The sequence below is a fragment of the Lepisma saccharinum genome, chromosome 4 (genome assembly GCF_977018435.1).
Source record: "Lepisma saccharinum chromosome 4, izLepSacc3.1, whole genome shotgun sequence".
Lineage (NCBI taxonomy): Eukaryota > Metazoa > Arthropoda > Insecta > Zygentoma > Lepismatidae > Lepisma > Lepisma saccharinum.
The window spans coordinates 106,620,227-106,638,922 of record NC_139232.1 but is presented as its reverse complement, the minus strand read 5'-3'; the positions used below and the strand labels follow the sequence as shown (position 1 = coordinate 106,638,922).

The window sequence follows — 18,696 nt, the reverse complement described above, 5'->3', positions numbered from 1 at the left end:
AATACATTTAATATACACTGGACGTTATGTCCGAAGCATTCAAATACATTGAACCATGATATAACAAACATTACACAGAATATATCTGCTTATGATTTTTCTTCTTCTTGCCGTGAAGACTAAGCCTTGTAGCCATACCTAGACCGTATCAGCTAATGAAATATAAATATTTACCTTTGAAGGCATATTGTACAGAAATACAGAAATTCATATACATATTTCCTAAATACATTGTAAATATCTCGTTATCACATCGCAAGGTTGTTAGTGCAAGGAGGGACAAATTGCATTACTTTATGGAGGTAAGCAACCGAAGAACAAACATGGCGACCGTATTAGGAGCTGTGATACGGAGCTCGCCGCCGTCGCTTATATTTGGGAGTAAAACATTACTCCAGAGCGGCGGCTCACTATATTTTGCGAAGTAAGTTTGGATTGATTTACCTGCCGTTTGAGGCAAAAAAAAAAAACTGCAATAATTTCTGAGTTTGTAATGGTTATTGCACCCGACATTCCGTGGGTCTGTTCGGGAGATCAGCTGGTACCATTTATTTGTTTTTGTTGTCTCTCTTATTTCAGCGTAAAACACGCATAATAAGAAACAACGTGATTGAGAACCATCGTTCGTATTGAAGGTGAAAGCTCCGATCAGATAACACTTAATCGTAAAGGTTCGATAGGCGACCTATTCTTTCGAATACTTAATTATTTTTTCCTAAAAACTTCAATGTTTTCTGATCCTTGATAACACCTAGAGTTACTAACAGCGATTGGTACTTGTTTACTATCCTTCGGACACATTTATTTATTTTTACAGAAGAAACTACTTACCGTAATAAGTTCCTGTAGCATTGTCGAACATCGGGAAGGTGTTTTGTGTGATGTGGGAATGTTTCATAGCTGAAATTCATGTTGTTTGTTGAAAATTAATTCTCCGACGGAGAATAGCTAGCCCCACGAACCATCGGCGCGTGGATAGGTTAGTCCTCTTAGGTTAGGAAACATAGTTAAAATTTGGTGTCGTGTTAGTATCAGGATCTAGAAATTGGAAATAATTGCAAACCATTGGCACGTGGTTAGGTTAGTTCTGTTAGGTTAGGAAACATAGTTAAAATTTGGTGTCGTGTTAGTATCAGGATCTAGAAATTGGAAATAATTGCGAACCATTGGTGCTAGCCCCACGAACCATTGGTGCGTGGTTAGGTTAGTTCGTCTCAGGCAAGCGAAAATGCCTATCAGAAAGACGTACTGGTAATGTGAAAAATTGCAATTAATTTCATCAAAACAACGTTGATACACCTTCAGGAATGTTCTGCGAAGCAGATACGTAAGTATGAATGTCAAAAATTGACGAAACAAAAAAATTAGAGGTGTCCGAAGGATAGTAAATTTTTACCGTAATAATAGCAGAAAGTGCTGAAGACCAGAAATTACATGATGAGGTCTTGGAAAGTATTTACCGAAGTAATTTTAATGCTAAAAACCCTAAACCTGACCTGCCTAACCGAACAACGAAAGCATTTAGGAAGGTAATACCAGTGGCGTCTCATCCCTTGGGGCTTCCGGGGCTTAGCCCCTAAAGAAAAACGGACGTATTGACGTAATTCTCAATCACCATAACGCATAACTATCACACAGTCTTTTAAAAGGCGATTTTTACCCACGTAAATTCATTGTCTGCTGCGATGGATACGACAGCGCTCCTGGCGGCATTGATGTCAATTATCGTTTTCCGGGGCACGTTGCAAAGGAAGGCGTGGCCTACACCCACCTAAGCTACAGTGAAGGTCACATGCTAGCAGAGAGGGAAGGGGATAGTGCAATGGCTTTGAGTGCTGATTCGGAGCTTGCTCCGTTGCGTCGCGTTCGATCTCGCGTGTTGTTCTGTAGTGTTTTGGTGGCTTTCATTCGCTATGTTTGAGTGAGTTTGGCAGGGTTGATGTTCGAACACAAATTGATGAAGGACATAGGCTGTCAATTACAAGAGACAATGAATTTGTCCGGAAAAATGGGCATATATTAAATAGAATTATCGATTGCTTAAAATTCTGTCGTCGACATGAACTTGCTCTACGAGGACATAATGAAGGAGAACAATCTTTAAACAGAGGCATCTTCCCAGATTTATTATCCCTTCATAGAAGAGGGAAAACTAAAGAGGGAACTTCGTGTTCTTTATTGTAGTGAAGAGTTGAAAAACATAAACTCTTATCAGTAGATTGCATTCATTTTTTATTTAAAATTATTTAGAGGGTACCTTTTCAGAAACAGTAAAAATGACAAACATAGTTTTAATAAATCCAGTGGCAACAACTGAATCTGAACGATGTTTCAGCACACTGAAGCATATTAAAACCTGCTTAAGAAATTCAATGGGATAAGACAGACCAAATGCCTTGGCACTTGCTTACAATAGAGATAAAATACATTTCAAACAAAGAGGGCTTCAACGAAAAAGTAATAACAAAATTTGCTGAGCAGAAGAACAGGAGTCAACGTTCGTAGAAAGGTATGTTTCACAACAATACCTGTTTCTTTTGTAATCATGTGGATTGTCATTATATTTAAAATTCTTTAAAAAAATAAGTCCAGTTTTGTAGTTTAGAAGAAGATAAATACCCATGTTTTTGTAATTCATGTAATTTGTCATTACATTTTAAATTCTTTCAAAAAAGTAAGACCAGTTTTGTAGTCTACAAGAAAAAAATACCTATTTTTTGTAATTCATGTGAATTGTCATTATATTTTAAATTCTTTAAAAAATAAGCCCCGGCCAAATTTGAGGCCACGAGATGCCCCTTCATACTTATGTCATGTGACATATTAGCAGCACCAGTCCACATCAGAACACCTTGCGGTGTTTTTTCAACTCATGATGTGCAGGAAAAAAGTACTTGTATCCTGAATGAAAATAAGTGCCCACCAACGTAAGCTCATACACATCCGTGAAGCAGGCCAGGCCAGGTTGCAGATCATGCACATGTAGTTTAAAATCTGGTGAAAATAGCTCAAAAGCTTGCCTCACCACCTGGTAAAATGGTCACTCCGATATAAATTTTCCCCAATTTTCACAGTGTGTTTGAAGAAAAAAAATCCGTGAGATGTTATCCCTTGTTTACGCATGTGTATGAAAACCTGACAGCCAAAGTTTTGATTGTTTAATTCCGAATTTCTCCTGGCACATGCGTTTTTTTACTGATTGTTTAATTCCGAAATTGTCCTGGCACATGCATTTTTACATAGTTCCATTTCTAAATATGCCTGTTAACTCACACTTTTAGTGGTTTTGGTATGACTTAAGATGACCGAACCCCTCTCTGATTTTCTTCATATTTGGCATACTTACTAATTGAGGCCTGCTAATGACGAATCTGAAGTTAAAATTTATCAGAAACGTCTAGAAATTGCAAAATAATTGTGAACCATTGGCGCTAGCCCCATGAACCATTGACGTGTGGTTAGGTTAGGCAAACCTAGTTAAAATTTCGTGTCGTGGTAGTATCAGGATCTAGAAATTGCGAAATAATTTTGAACCATTGACGCTAGCCCCACGAACCATTGACTTGTGGTTAGGTTAGTTTCGGTTAGGTTAGTTAGGCAAACATAGTTAAAGTTTGGTGTCGTGGTAGTATCAGGAATATATATATTTGCTTGTGAAACAAAAAATTTCGCGAAAATCGATGGTTTTCATTCCGAAAACTAACGCCTTATTTTAGCTTATTTTGCAATTTCTAGACGTTTCTGACAACTTTTAATTTCAGATTCGTGATTAGGAGACCTCAATTAGTGAGTATGCCAACTATGAAGTAAATCGGAGAGGGGTCCGGTCATCTTAAGTCGTTCTTGGTTTCTTCCTGTCGCTTTACTGGAGAATGATTTTTACCTTCCATATACTCCAATATGATTCTTTGTTTGTGAGCAGACATTCCTTTACTGTTTACCTTGGCTACATGTTGCTGCTGCTATCTACTTCTCTGGGGTGCGAAGAGATTTTACGTTGCAACTTGGTATTAATAAAATACCCTTAAATGCTTTTGTTGTTAGATTAGGTGGGTCAGGGTTAGGGCTCTTATCATTAAGATAACGTCCCTAAATGCTTTCAATATCTGGTCTCAAACATAAGCATGAAACTCCATTTGAGCCTCGCTAAATACATCTGCTGAAGCTGTCTTGTCCAAGACGACTGTAAACCAAGAATGGGTGCTTGCTGGAAATTGCCAATGCTTGCATGAGCAACTTTTCAAATCATAATTTCTCCACTGAAGCTTTTTACTTCCTTCCGCAATTGTTTCCAGAATTCTAAAGCACTTTCTTATACTCCTATAAAGCTTGTAAAACATCATGAAACATTTAGAACTGTCACCGAGTGTGTGTGGATTTGACGGTTCTCAGTGCTTCTGGAGCATTGTAAAATGGACAGGGGTCGTGATGGAAGCTGTAGGGAGCTTCATGGATCGTATTTGTGCAGGTGGGAAGTTCACACTACATGGTAGCACTCCTTGGACTATGCTAGTGTAAGCATGTTGCACAAACCTGATTAACACATTGACTGCCACAGTAGAAAGAAAATAAATTCCCACGATGTTTTATTACGTGAATATAATAAAAATGTTGAAAGGAATATGTTCCTGGATGATTAGATGAAAAATTGTTATTTTTAATTTTTTTATGTCCGTAAGTCTCATGCAACTCATGTGGCACTAGAATCAATTATTACGCTGCATACCACGTGCGTTATATTTGACTCACAGCATATTTATTGTCTTTTTCTGTGCATTAAGTCTTTTGTTATTTGCAACATGACTCGGTCGTATACTAGTGTACCAATATCATTTGTTTGTATACTATTGTACCATAACGAACTGTGAAGTTCGTGGGATTTTACCAAGAATGTTAACCAATTAATCAATGGGTGATGTAACCTATTCATCGTTCATCCTCGATGATAAGAGCACTCGTCATTAACATGACGAGTTAACGCTTGGCAGTGCGAAAGGTACGAGTAAGATTTAGGAACTTAACAACTAGAAAAGACAATGGTCACTCATTGTGTTTTATGAACCTTTGAACCTGAATCATGGCTGGGTTAGGATAATTACCTGTCTATCTGACGAATGAAGAACATTTCGAAGAATGTAAATAAACTAAGTCCTCTGTTGGCTTCGTTACAGGTTGACCAGTGCGTTGCCTCACTTTTGCTCCACTCCTAAGCTCTTCTCTCTCCTCAATCCCAATCCAAAGTCCATCTCCTCTCAGCCTCTCTCACCTCTATATTACCCAGGCCATGGAGACCTTCCTCCATGCCGAATCATGATTTTAACTGCCACTATGCAAACCGCTGACTCCATAGGCAGATGGAACTTCCTATTTCCTGAATACCTCAGGAGGTTTACATAGCACAACACTGCATTATTTACATGCCTCAGAAGTTGAGACAACTGAGATAAACAAGTGAATGCCCTGGTCAACATGAAGCATTCAGAGAGGCTTTTAAAATAAAATATATTCTTATGGATTGATACGGTACCAATATCATTTTGAGGAGCTGGCCAGCAAAATATAAAAGCCAAATGCACAATTGGAAAAGCAGTTCATGAGGGAACTTTTTTTTTTATTATTTACATGTCAGATTTAATTGAAATTTAAAGGCAAAAATTAATAGGATTAATGTACATCTATTCATTTGATCCACGCTTTTTAAATTGTTCGTATTAATTATAACAATAACACACTACTAAATAAGATTTTCAATAACATATTGTAAATTTGTGCGTGTTACTCACTATTAAAGGAAATGAATATGTTAAATAGTATTAATTGATTTAACTACTTATGTGAGTGAGTATGGAGTCTTATTAGGACAACACTTCTTTTATGCACCCCTATGCTCGGTGTCTAGAAACATCCACGAACCTAAAGGAGACAGTTTGACCTCCGAAACATTGTCCTAAGACTCCATACTCACTCACGTAAGTAGTTAAATCAATTAATATTATTTAACGAATTTATTTCCTTAAGATTTTCATGAACCATCTGCAAAATTTTTTCCACGGGGTCACACTTCACGTAACATGTATGTTATAGCATGGTAGCGTGAGTTGCCTGTGCACCACGATGCTCACAAGGTAGAGAGCCTTACTTGTGAGGCAAATACACTTCATGCGGCCCCTGGCTTAAAACTAGCGTGAGTTAATACAACTCACAGGGCAGTTAACGTGTAACTTTGTTTTATATTGGCCTTTTTCAGTAATATATATTTCTTTACATGACATACACAGTGCTGGCCCAAGTGCATGGAGTAGTTTACTCACAATCTCTCCACTGGAGTTCCCTGGTTTGATTCCCACAAGATGCACATTTCTTTATGAGTGTCCCTTCATCATTTTCATCTAATCATCATTATTGGTCAAAAGTGGTGCAAACTCTTTAGAAACATGTAAACTTTTGATATTCTTAATATGTTACCGTGTTCTTTGTATCTGTGAAAGCAATGGCTATGTAGTAAGGCATAGTAAACAAGTGTTCTATCTGGTATTCTATTGTAAACAATATTTACTTGAATTCTTATCTGTGTTTAGTCAGCAGAGGGGAGCGAAGAGATGGTTCCCAGATGAAGACTTCATAAAGCAGTTCGAGGGTCCTGTGATGTACCCGGATGAGATTACCTCAAAATGGAAGTTGCCTCCATGGAACATGAAAGAAGCACCAGTTGAGAAGAAAGTGAAGAATGTCACTCTAAATTTTGGGCCACAACACCCTGCTGCTCATGGCGTGTTGCGACTAGTTTTGGAATTGGATGGAGAGGTGAGTTGTATGCTGTTAAATACTGTATACTAACACAACTTCAGTCGATTGGCTTAATCAGAATATGTAAAGTAACTGGCCACTTTTCCATACCACATCTCCAAAACATAGGCTGCCTGGGTGGCAGATTTCCTTAATACTGAACACATGATCTCACTGCCGAAGGTTCTGAGTTGAAGTCCCAGCCAGACATGACTGTTACATTGTGTTCATTCAACTAGTTATTTATTCAAATTGTCATATTTCACCTATGGAAGTAGCTATAAAGGTGATGCGCAATATTTCGCAAGCTTATAAGCACATCACTTTGAACCACCTCCACAAAATTATGCATAAATGTTAGTAACATTTCTATTGCTCCCTGTGCATAATTTGTTACAAGATTTACATTCAAACATTACCATAACCCTATTTTATATGTATGATTTATACTCGGTGGCGGCAGTTGGGTTCCAAAACTGGGAAGCCAAGGTTCCAAAACTGAGGGGGGGGGAAGACAATATATTTCCCTTTGTAGATAAGGGTTAGCATAGTACGGGGGTAAAAGTGGCAAAATATAGGGGCATTGCCCCCCTCCTAATCACCGCCACTGTTTATACTGTAAAGGTTGTTCTCAGTCTGGAAAGCCCGGGAATTGAAATTGGCTATTGAAAAACCTGAAGTTGAGGTAAAAGTCTCCGAAAATCATGGTGGCTTTTAAAAAGAAATTTTATTCAAGTGCAGTGCAGTCTTGTTTTAAACCAGCACCCTCTGTGAGTGTCCCTTCATCAATTCCATCATATCATTACCCATTCTCATCTTCACAATTAGCCAAAAGTGTCAAAAAAGCAAAGTAAAATAAACGAAATGAATCAGTTGCCTCAGGATTCTATGTTCTTGAAAACTCATGCTAAATATAAATTTTTCAGTTACTTTCTAAGATGTACTATGAACTTTACATACATGTTTAGTGTAAATTCAAATTTTTGTTGTAACCCAATTCTTTTAGGCTTACAGTTTTGGCAGTTAAAATCAGAATCGTATGTGAATTTCATCTTGGGACTAGCAATCCTGTATATGTAATAAAATGTATCTAACATAATAAAATGTTCTGAGTTTGGGGACTTTTCAAACACCCTGTATAATGATTATTATATTTCCAGACGGTGGTGCGAGCAGACCCTCACATTGGTCTCCTGCATAGAGGAACTGAAAAGCTCATTGAATACAAGACGTATACTCAAGCTTTACCTTACTTTGATCGACTTGATTATGTTAGCATGATGTGCAACGAGCAGTGTTATTCACTTGCTGTAGAGAAGCTTCTGAACATTGACATCCCACGAAGAGCAAAATATATTAGAAGTAAGTTGGTCCCATCTTTATTTCACTTTACATATGTATGTAAAAAAAAGAACAAACGTAATACATTTATTGGTATTGGTAATCAGAAAAAAAAGTTGGGAGAGAGAGTGTGTGTGAGCAGGGTGTCTCAAAAGTCACTTTTTATTGGCTAAGCAGCAGTTCATTTATGTCCAGTGTGGCTAAGAGGTAATTTTTAACTTGACTTTGAATTGGACACAGCCACCTCACACATCGTCATTTGCTGCAAGAGCTGCACCCTCTGCTTTGCCATGTCTGTAATGTTGCTTTTACTTCTCTTTTCATTCCTAGATAATGATTTTGGATGGGATTTGCCCCCGAATTCATTGAAGGATGCAAAATTGCCTCACACAAGGGTTTATCCAGGATTTTTTCGTTGGGGGGGGGGGGGTTGAAACTTTTGAGGGGGTGTAAGTTTGAGAATGTTAAGTGCATATTTTGGACCGTTTTTAGAATGTTCGCCCTAATTCAATTTGTTCAAAGGTGTTTCCAGATATTACCCTCCCCCCAGTCTCTTCCCTTCACGTAACATTTAAGAAAATGTCAAATGCAGGAAAAGATAGAAAATAGATTTTTATGATAATGTTGACCGTGGTGGCTCAGTCGGTAACGCGTCTGACTACCATGCTCAAGGTCCCGGGTTCGATTCCCGGCCGGTTCAAATCCGGGAACTTTTCTAACGATGGAAGCGGCCCCGGTGCCCACCCAGTGTCGAATAACATGGGTACCTGGGGGAAACCCTGGGGGGTAAAGGCGGTCAGGGGCGTGATGCTGATCACATCACCCCAACTCACGACCGGATCAAGAAAGTGTGGGGCGTTACCCCCACACCCCCTATACGCCTTCATGGCGTTGTGCTATGCACAGGGGAACACTTTTTATGATAATGTTAACATTTCAGTCTAACGTTTCAGGTATTGCTTCCCAATAATGTTCAGTACTTGATTTAATTAATTGTTAGACAAAACACAAGAGATGTAATTGAAATACACAAAATTTAAACATATTATTACCAGAAATCATTTCATGCAATTCTTAAGCTAGTTATAAAAGAAATTGGGAACAGTTGCGCAATATTTTTTAACTGTATTTGTATGATACTTGTTGCAGGTGTAATTCTGAGTTATCTTGTGGGGGTGCCCAATTCATCAATGAAATATCGGTGACAATGAATTGCATGGGTGCACGCACGCTTGCCTGAGTGAAGTAGTAGTAATAAGTACAGATATAATATGACCAGGGCTCGAAAAATCCCAGTCGCCAGGTTGCCATGGCGACTAAAAATTTCAGCCTGGTGACTGTGATCTTATGCTGTAATATGTACGAAATTTTGATGAATATAAGTTCAAATTGCAGTACAGCATATGTTAGCAAATGATTTTTATTTAAAATCAACGTTGTGAACATTCCAGAAAGTCAATAATCATTTCTTACTCTTTGTCCCTCAACACCCCATTTCCTTTTTCTAGAGTGATTTAGAGATATTTTGAATACCGTGATGCTCAGCTTCATATATAGTGTGTTTCAAAAGTAGCACAACCCAAACTTTGAAAAAAATATATAGTGAAAACCGTAAGAGATATTAACACCGGGTTTTCTGCATTGTAAAGTTTCATCCATTGAGATATTTTTCAATGCTTTAAATTATCAGTTTTCTTCATACAGAAAATTTAGATAAATTAATAACTGGCAGAAGGCAGCGTTAAAAATTTTCCAGAAATGCACTTTTGAATGAAAAAAATATGTACGAAATTATCGAAGGGTCATAATTAGATGTCTGATGACTGATGCCATGTCAATCTGTCATTTGTGGCCAATATTGGTAATGTACAACATTTGATGGATTTTTTATTGGCGATTTTATGGGTTGAGTGAAAAAGTGCCATTTTTGGGACATTTATGGTAATGCTAGCAGGTGGAAATATTGTCAACAGACGCACGCCACATGTGAGCAAGTATTGGCTATACATTTACGTGAAAAATCATAAACCAAATACACAAATTGTTAAGAGTTGGTATTATTATTGAAGATAAGGCACACACAGGAGATGTATTGTGCAGGCCTGGCCTCGCCTGATTGTCTCTGTTTTACCTGTGTGGAATCGTCTCTGGCAGTGCTACCGCAACGGGATCTGTTGCCTTTGAAACACAGTAGTCTTCGACATTGCCTGGTTCCTCCCAGTGTACAGATGTTAATGCATTTTTTGCTGAAAATTTCTACGTAGTACATTTTCAATAATTAACATCTCTACGCTGGGAGGAACCAGGCAACGTCGAAGTCTACTGTGTTTCAAAGGCAACAGATCCCGTTGCGGTAACACTGGCAGAGAAGATTCCACGCAGGTAAAACAGCGACATCGAAAATCAGGCGAGGCCAGGCCGGCTCAGTAGCTCAGTGGTTAGAGCAATGGCACGGTATATCAGAGACCCGTGTTCAAGTCCTGGTCGAACCTGCATTTTTCGCTGAAAATTTCAACGTTGGTATATATTGTTGAAAATCAATTCTCAAGATGTTTTCAGCAAATTAACAATATTTTTTAAAATAATGTAATTACTTTTATTTGGATACATGTTAACATAAATTTATTAAACCAAGTGATAGCGTACATGATTCGTTTAGAGCAGAAAACCTGGTGTAAATACCTCTTACGGCTTTCATGATATACATTTTCAAAGTTTGGGTTGTGCGACTTTTGAAACACACTGTAGTATGCACAATTGCTAGTAGGTAGTTTCCTGGTGCCTGATTTTCAGAGCTGGCACCTAGCTATCAAGAAAATTTTTCGAGCATAGAATATGACTCTTAAATGAATCACCAAACTGTGAGCGAAGAGAGCAATAAAATTTTTAGAACTATTTCTTTGCAAACTGATAATGCATATTATTAATTAACATAGCAACAAAACTTTCATTTCACAGTATCCCAGGATCTTTACAATCTTGCTTTGCTCGTTCGGCATCCTCTTTACCTCAGCACATGCCCCCTGCCCCCTCCTGTTCTAGCTTCAGTTAGAAAATATGCATATAGAATAATATTATTTTAATAGTTCTATGTTGCGAGTGTGTACCAAATTCTGCTGTTGTATTCAAATCTCTGTTTAAACAGTGATTCACAAATTGAAATAAAATAATTAAATTCTCTATATATTTAGAGCATGGCCATGAAGACTTTAAAATATAGTGGGAAGGACGTTAGATAGATACCTGGTATTGCTTTTGAACGAAATCAGTCAAGGAATTTCATATTGAAGTCTTATATCCTTACAAAACCTTGGAAAATACGCTTGGTGCTGTTGAGAGTTTATCTTTCAAATACTAAATGAGAGACTAGTGAATTAGGAGTCATGTGCCTCTTTGCCTTAAAATAAATAATGTGTGCAAATAAATGCATGGCATGTTAGCTGCGAAGGGAAGGCAAGGAATTTTCACTTCTAAATTGAGGTAATGCTTTATTTTCATTTATTTAAAAAATTGAACCGCATTTATTTCACTTTCCAACACGGAGCACAATAAACCAAACTAAATTTTTCTCTCCATGTTTCCAGCAGAGAGTGGCAAGTGCGCCTATGGTCAGATATAAATTTGGGACTTAATGTAAATTAAGTAATTGTGGCCGCGGTGGCTCAGTCGGTAACGCGTCTGACTACTATGCTCAAGGTCCCGGGTTCGATCCCCGGCCGGTTCAAATCCGGGAACTTTTCTAACGTTGGAAGCGGCCCCAGCACCCACCCAGCATCTAATGACATGGGTACCTGGGGGAAACCCTGGGGGGTAAAGGCGGTCAGGGGCGTGATGCTGATCACATCACCCCCAATCAAGACCGGATCAAGAAAGTGTGGGGCGTTACCCCCACACCCCCTATATGCCTTCATGGCATGGTGCTAAGCACAGGGGAGCACTTTACTTTTTTTTTTACTTTTTTTTATGTTTAATTCCCTATACTTCCTTTGCTTCCTCTGAAAAGTTGGAAAAAATTAAATATGCCATTATGTCAGGGGACCGACTAGATAAAAAGAGGAAGACAATTTTTACTAAAACTATATCTTTGCAAACTGACAATAACTTTAATTTAATAGGGTGCCAGTAATTTCACAGGGCACTGTGACGTTAACCCTTTTCCATTTCTATCTGTTCTGCTTGTTTGACACCCCATTTGTCCTTAGCGCCCAGTCAACCACCCTGAGCAGAGCCTCCCCCTTTTTACAATTCTCTTTCTAATATATATGTAATTTCTTTTACAAAGGTAAACTCTTAGAGCCACAAAAGTGATCACATACATCAACTATAGACGTGAATGAATCACTTAGGTTCTTCATGAAATACTTGCCATTTTACATCGAATACTCGGTCAGTAAATTTTATTTTGGTACTTACGAATATCCGTTGGAAGAAATTATACCTACATGTAGTGTCACTGCTTTTCTACTCACCACTTTCGGTTTCTTTCTGCCTGGTTTCATTTTCTTTATCTTCTTCAGCCAGTTTTGCATTAAAGTTTCAGACATTGTTACACTAAGCAGAACGACAACAAACGAACTGAGATGCTACACTGAGGCATTTGACTGTTCTCTTCTCTACCACTCCAAAATCATCCATCTCACCCAAGTTACAGAAAATAGTGTTGCTAACCATAGTAACACAATTCACTACAAGGAGTCAAACCTGTATCTTTGAATTTCTTCCCTTACATTCTTTATCTTTCATCACATGAAAGAATCTAAAGTAAAATGCAAGAAAATGTAAATTTCATTGACTCAGGGGTTGAATTTACAAATCTGTAACGTATTTAAGAAATATTTATTTAGGTATTCAAACACTGAACTGTCAGCACTGTGTGCGGAATGTGCTCCCTGGAAAGAGGGTGAGAGGTCAGTTTGACATTTTCCAGATGGCAGTGTCCCTTCCCCAGAGCTGGGGAGCTGGTGTTACCAGGAAATGACCATGCTCCATATTCCACCCTTCTTCTTGACACTGGTTTTAGTTGATCTAAAGGTCAATTGGGCTATGTGCTTGGTTTTAGTTGATCTAAAGGTCAATTGGGCTATGTGCTTCTTGTAGAGCTACAAATAGTTCCTTTCTGTTAATGTTGAAGTATTGTCATTCCATTGTTGGTATAAAAATCCATATTTACACTCCCTGCAGGGGTTAAGGATGTTCCACTTTTCTGCTTGGGGGGTGTTGGGGGTGGATAAATCACTGGCTTCACATGTCGATGCACCCAAAAATTTTACTCGTTCATTGTTGCCTGCAGACTTTTTTTTAATTAATAATGCACTGTGTTTTAAATAATTGTACATGGCATTTTATTTTTACATTAAAACTTTTTAGGCTAGCGAAAAAGATTGTGTATGTTGAAATGTAGCTAATAAAAAGAAAATGTAGCTTTCATAATTTGCAATTTGTATTATATGCATTGTACGTTGCTTGATTGTACAAACCCGAAGTTGAAATTACCATATCTATATGTTGCAAAGGAAAATTGCTTTTTTTTCCAGCTCTGTTTGCAGAAATTACACGAATCCTTAACCACATCATGGGTGTGGGCACCCACGCATTGGACATAGGTGCTCTCACTCCTTTCTTCTGGCTGTTCGAGGAGAGAGAGAAGATGATGGAATTCTACGAGCGTGTGTCAGGTGCTCGTATGCATGCTGCGTATGTTCGTCCAGGAGGAGTGAGTCAGGTAGGTTTCTGGGATCACATCTACTAACAACATTACTTGGACATTTCTAAGCATTTGAAATTGATCAAAACTTGGATCACGCCTCATGCCAACATTGTAATATCATAAAAGGGACTCTTCCTGGCATATCAACTTGAGGAGAAATTATTATCAATGTTAATTATGACAGTTGGTAATGCATTCAATATGGATTTTCCCCATAGAGCAGAACCTTAATTATATGTTTTCCAGGGAACTAGGTGTCAAGCACTTACAATCTGTGGAAATTTTGTAGTAGTTTGCTTCAATGTGACCAGAAAAGTAAAATGCACAAAGCAGGAAACTGTAAGATACAGGAATGCAATTTATTTATTGATTGGTTTGTTTTATTTTACTTTGCTTTTGTGCCACTTTTGGCTAATTTGCGAAGATGAGGATGAGTGATGACATGATGAAATTTATGAATAGACACTCGCAAACATCCATGCCCAGGCTGGGATTTAAACCCAGGAACCCTGGTGTCGTAGCACAATTTGCTAACCACTATGCCACGGGGGCAGCTGGAATGTAATTGAATACAAAGTTGTAATTTGCTTCTGACCAGTAAGCTGCAGAATTGGAGTGGAGAATTCAAAAATTCAGCTGGGGAGATGTCACCTTTTCACTAAATCACTTCCTCTTTCTTTGACATGTTAGAATGTCACGCAGCACTGTTACTCACAAATCAGATGATAAGAGGCTTCTCACTCCACAGATATGACGGACGAAGTCTCCTGCCTTGCTGAATCACTCCTTTTCACCATTCTTACAGCTGGCCTCTGGGGCATAGTGGTTAGCACAGCATGCTACAATGGCAGGTGCCCCAGGTTTGAATCCAAGCTAAGCATGGATGTTCTTTGTGAGTGTTTCTTCATTTATTTCATCATATCACTCATCCTCATCTTCACGATTAGCCAAAAGTGACAATGAACTAACTACCCTTCTTATGACGATACAGTACCACTCTGTAATCCATATCAGGCTTGCTGTAAGGGCTCCAGTGTCTTTGCAAGTGCAACCATTACGTTAAGATTTCCAGTCTCGAAATATGCTGTAAACCAAGTTAATAGAAGTTAAAAGTTTACAGGATGGTCTGCAATGAAAATACCTGGAAAAGTCAGAGAATTTGTTGTGATAAAATGAGTGGGAATCTAGCAAAATCAATGACCAGTGATATCTGATGCATAAATTTAGTTGGATATTGTAAATTGATGTGCTCACAGTAACTGTATGTGACCATTTCCCTTTAACAGGATATACCCCTTGGGTTGATGGATGATATATATGAATTTACCAGCAAGTTTGCGGAGCGTCTGGATGAAGTTGAAGACGTGTTGACGAGCAACAGGATCTGGCGCCAGAGAACCATCGACATTGGTGTTGTGTCTGCTGAAGATGCTCTCAACTATGGCTTCAGGTAAAGAGAATTCATCTAAACTACATTTTGTTGAGTTTGTAGAATTTTTTTTTTACAATATTCATTTTAATCATTGATCTGGGAAATCTGCTTCCTCTGTGTTTTTTGAACTGATTGAAACTTGTACATTGCTTTGTTTAGCATAATTGAAACTGGCCCATCATGTTTCTACTTCACATTGATGGAGAGGAAAACAGGTATTACATCTTACGCTTCATGGCAATAGAGGATCCACTTAATTTCATCTGCCTCAGCTAATATTTTCTTTACCTGATTCTTTCTCCATTAACCATTCTTTCAGTTCCTCTGAGCCGGTGTCGCAACCAATTTCCTTTCCTTGATCATTTTCAGTAGTGCTCTCTTTTAACCAACTCCTTCCACTGCATTTCAACAACCCCATTCTTCGCTGTAGCCACATTTCTAAAGCTTCCTTTCTTCTGTCTAGCTTTCAGGTGTGAAATTGTGACACCATCCAATGCCACACTTGTCACAAAACATATCATTTGTCTCTTCCTTAGTTATTTGACTTCTAACGGCTTCCTTCGCCCTTGCTATTCTCACTTTGACTTGCTGACTCCAGCTTCTGTCACTACTTATGATATACCCTAGGTATCTGAAGCCATCAACGTGTTCAAAATCTTTTGCCACAAATTTTCACGTTAATTTTTCTTGTTTTCTTAATAACTATTGTGTTTTTCTTGAAAACATTTCATTGTCCGTTTTTCTAAGCAAAGCCTATTTGCTTAAATTATTTAAAGAAGTGAATGAAGTATTTGGATGATGGAATATGGTTATCAGAATGGTCAATTATTAGGGCCACATATTTGTGGTGACTAAGAGATGAAGATTTCTGTGTGAAAAACAGATGTAAAATTGCATTTTTTTGTTAAAATTGTGAATATGTTCTTAAATTTAACTTAAAAGCTACACTTATTACACAAGTATACTTTTATTTTTAATTGTACATCAACTTTGCTTGATTTTGCATGACACTTGGAATAATTCAGAGTTCAGAAAGTGTTGTGTCTGTAAATAAACTCTAAATTACATGTTTGAGAGTTTATTTTGCATTTTGCAGTTTATTTCGCATCATACTATAATAGAACATTGTAAGAAAATGTACCTCATATCTTCAAAGACGCGAAGAATGAATATTATAACATGTTATTTCACATTTTGTATTTTCGTCAAAAAACAAAATGTGTGTGTATAAATTTCATATTAGTGTGTGATTGATTACTATTGGAAAAAAATTGCTACAGGTCCATTCCTGGTTATAAGTAAAGAATGTACTGTTGTTGTTTTTTTTTTGTTCCATTTTGTTTTGCACCAAATGAAAGAGGCAATCAAACAATGGAGTTAAATCATTTTCTTATTTGAAAATCTGAAGTAATCTTAAAATCCTGCTGGGCTTTATGCTAACCTTGTTTCTCTGTTTAGCGGTGTGATGTTGAGAGGTTCTGGAATCAAGTGGGATTTAAGGAAGTCACAGCCATATGATGCCTATGATGAGATGGAGTTTGATGTTCCCATCGGAAATAAGGGAGATTGCTACGATAGGTAAGATTTAAGGGCATGTGGTATCATTCCGCATAGTGCACATTTCTGCTTTGAATATTGGAAAAAACCAAGGCCTCTGATATATTCTAGATTATGTATTTCTCTTCATGTGGCAGATTCAAGCAGCTTTTCATGTTGATTTTTAATGTGTTTATACTCCCATATATGTTGTGTGGAGAACATTTTTTTTAATAATCTATCACTACATTCCTCCTTTCCATTCATGTGCTTTGTGCCACAGTACAGTAGTGGATAGCACCAAGACTATTGATTTACAAAGTACTTACAGAATAATCTAGGAAAAATTTGAAGTAGTGAAAGAAAATACAGTACAACAAAAAATTACAGGTTGTGAAACAGATATACAGTATTCTTATGAATATTGTACTGTTGTTGCTCATTACAGTAGTAACAATATTGTTAGGTTTAAAACAGTGAAATGATATTGAACTTAACATTTCAAAGAAATTATACTTCCGGTTAAGGACATTACATCATTTCCGTGCAGCTGTGTCATGCCATTGTGTGAATCATAGATTGTCGCTAGGTGTTGCCTTGGGCTGTTGCTCTACGGGGCACATTGCCAGCTACATTTTTATTTCTTTTTTTGGTGTTGTTTTGTTTAGTTTTATTGCTTCAGATTATTGTGAATCTCTACCATGTTTCTAATGTATATAGAAAAGTAATACTTCCATAGGCACCTTTGTAGCATTAGTCGGACACAAGCAAGTGTATATCTGTGAAGGAAACTGTACCTTTTAGTTGCTTAGATAACTTTGTATGGATCTTTTTTGTTAGATGCAGCTTGGGCTTAAACATTTTTTACATTTACATGTGTTACATCAATTTATTCTTTTTTTAACATTTGTAGCTCCATGTAGTCTGCTTGGGATAATAAAATCAAAGTTCTTTGATTGTGTTTTCTGATCTTTGTAACACTTTTTTGCATTAAATATGTATTATTGGTAATAAGACTAGCTTACATTGCCAAAGTAAGAAAAGAATTGAATTTGAAAACCAGTCTTTTTGTAAAAAAAAAGTATAATTTTAAGGCAAGTGATTAACTTTTCAGATTATTGTAAATCTGTGGAAATTTATGTAAAAAAAAAACCTGAAAAAGCTAGGGAATTTCTTTTTGCCAATATTATTGAGAACCTTGTTTGCTACCATGTTATTATTTTGAGTAAAGTGGAAGCAATTGTTATTATTTTAATAAAATTTCAACCCGACATTAATATATATAACGAGGTAGCATGTATAGTGTCTTGCAACAGTCTTATAATGGGTCATGTTCTACTTTACTGCTCTTTTTCATTTTACTAGTGTGTCATTGTTTTAACTTGAATGACACTTTTTCTGTGTCCATGGTGCAGGTATCTATGTCGTGTGGAGGAGATGAGGCAGTCACTACACATAATTGAGCAGTGCCTGAACAAGATGCCTCCAGGTGAAATAAAGACTGATGATGCGAAAATATCAACTCCATCTCGCTCTGAAATGAAGGTCAGTAGAAGAGAAAGCTTGAAGTTCATTTACTCATTGAACATGCATCATATTAAGTGACATGAGGAATAAAGATTGATACAACGGATGCCACATTCCAATACTTTAAAGTTACTTTGCATTTTTCAAAGTGCAGTAGGCATATCAGTTGATTGGTAAAATTCTCCCATTAGGCTATTTTATGAGCGTAAATGATAAAATTCACATACCCTACTGTATGTACCCTAACGTAAATTTAATGTCTAAAAATGCATTTTTATGTAAGGTAAAGCATATTGCAGATGTCCTAGTTTTGCTGGGACAGTCTCAGTTTTTGCCTGGTGTTCTGAGGAATGCTTAATTGTTTTAG

The 18,696-nt window shown here is 37.4% G+C and overlaps 1 protein-coding gene across 1 annotated transcript in view; it reads left to right on the top strand.

Moving 5' to 3' along the window:
- Positions 1-312: 312 nt before the first annotated feature.
- LOC145987302 (NADH-ubiquinone oxidoreductase 49 kDa subunit-like) overlaps positions 313-18,696 on the top strand; it is a 30,142-nt gene continuing 11,758 nt past the window's right edge. The window contains exons 1-7 of the mRNA XM_083121816.1: positions 313-424; positions 6,579-6,804; positions 7,947-8,148; positions 13,662-13,849; positions 15,121-15,284; positions 16,725-16,844; positions 18,218-18,347. Of these exons, the coding sequence (XP_082977942.1) occupies positions 324-424; positions 6,579-6,804; positions 7,947-8,148; positions 13,662-13,849; positions 15,121-15,284; positions 16,725-16,844; positions 18,218-18,347 (1,131 nt within the window). The 5' untranslated portion in view covers positions 313-323. The remainder of the gene's footprint in view (positions 425-6,578; positions 6,805-7,946; positions 8,149-13,661; positions 13,850-15,120; positions 15,285-16,724; positions 16,845-18,217; positions 18,348-18,696) is intronic.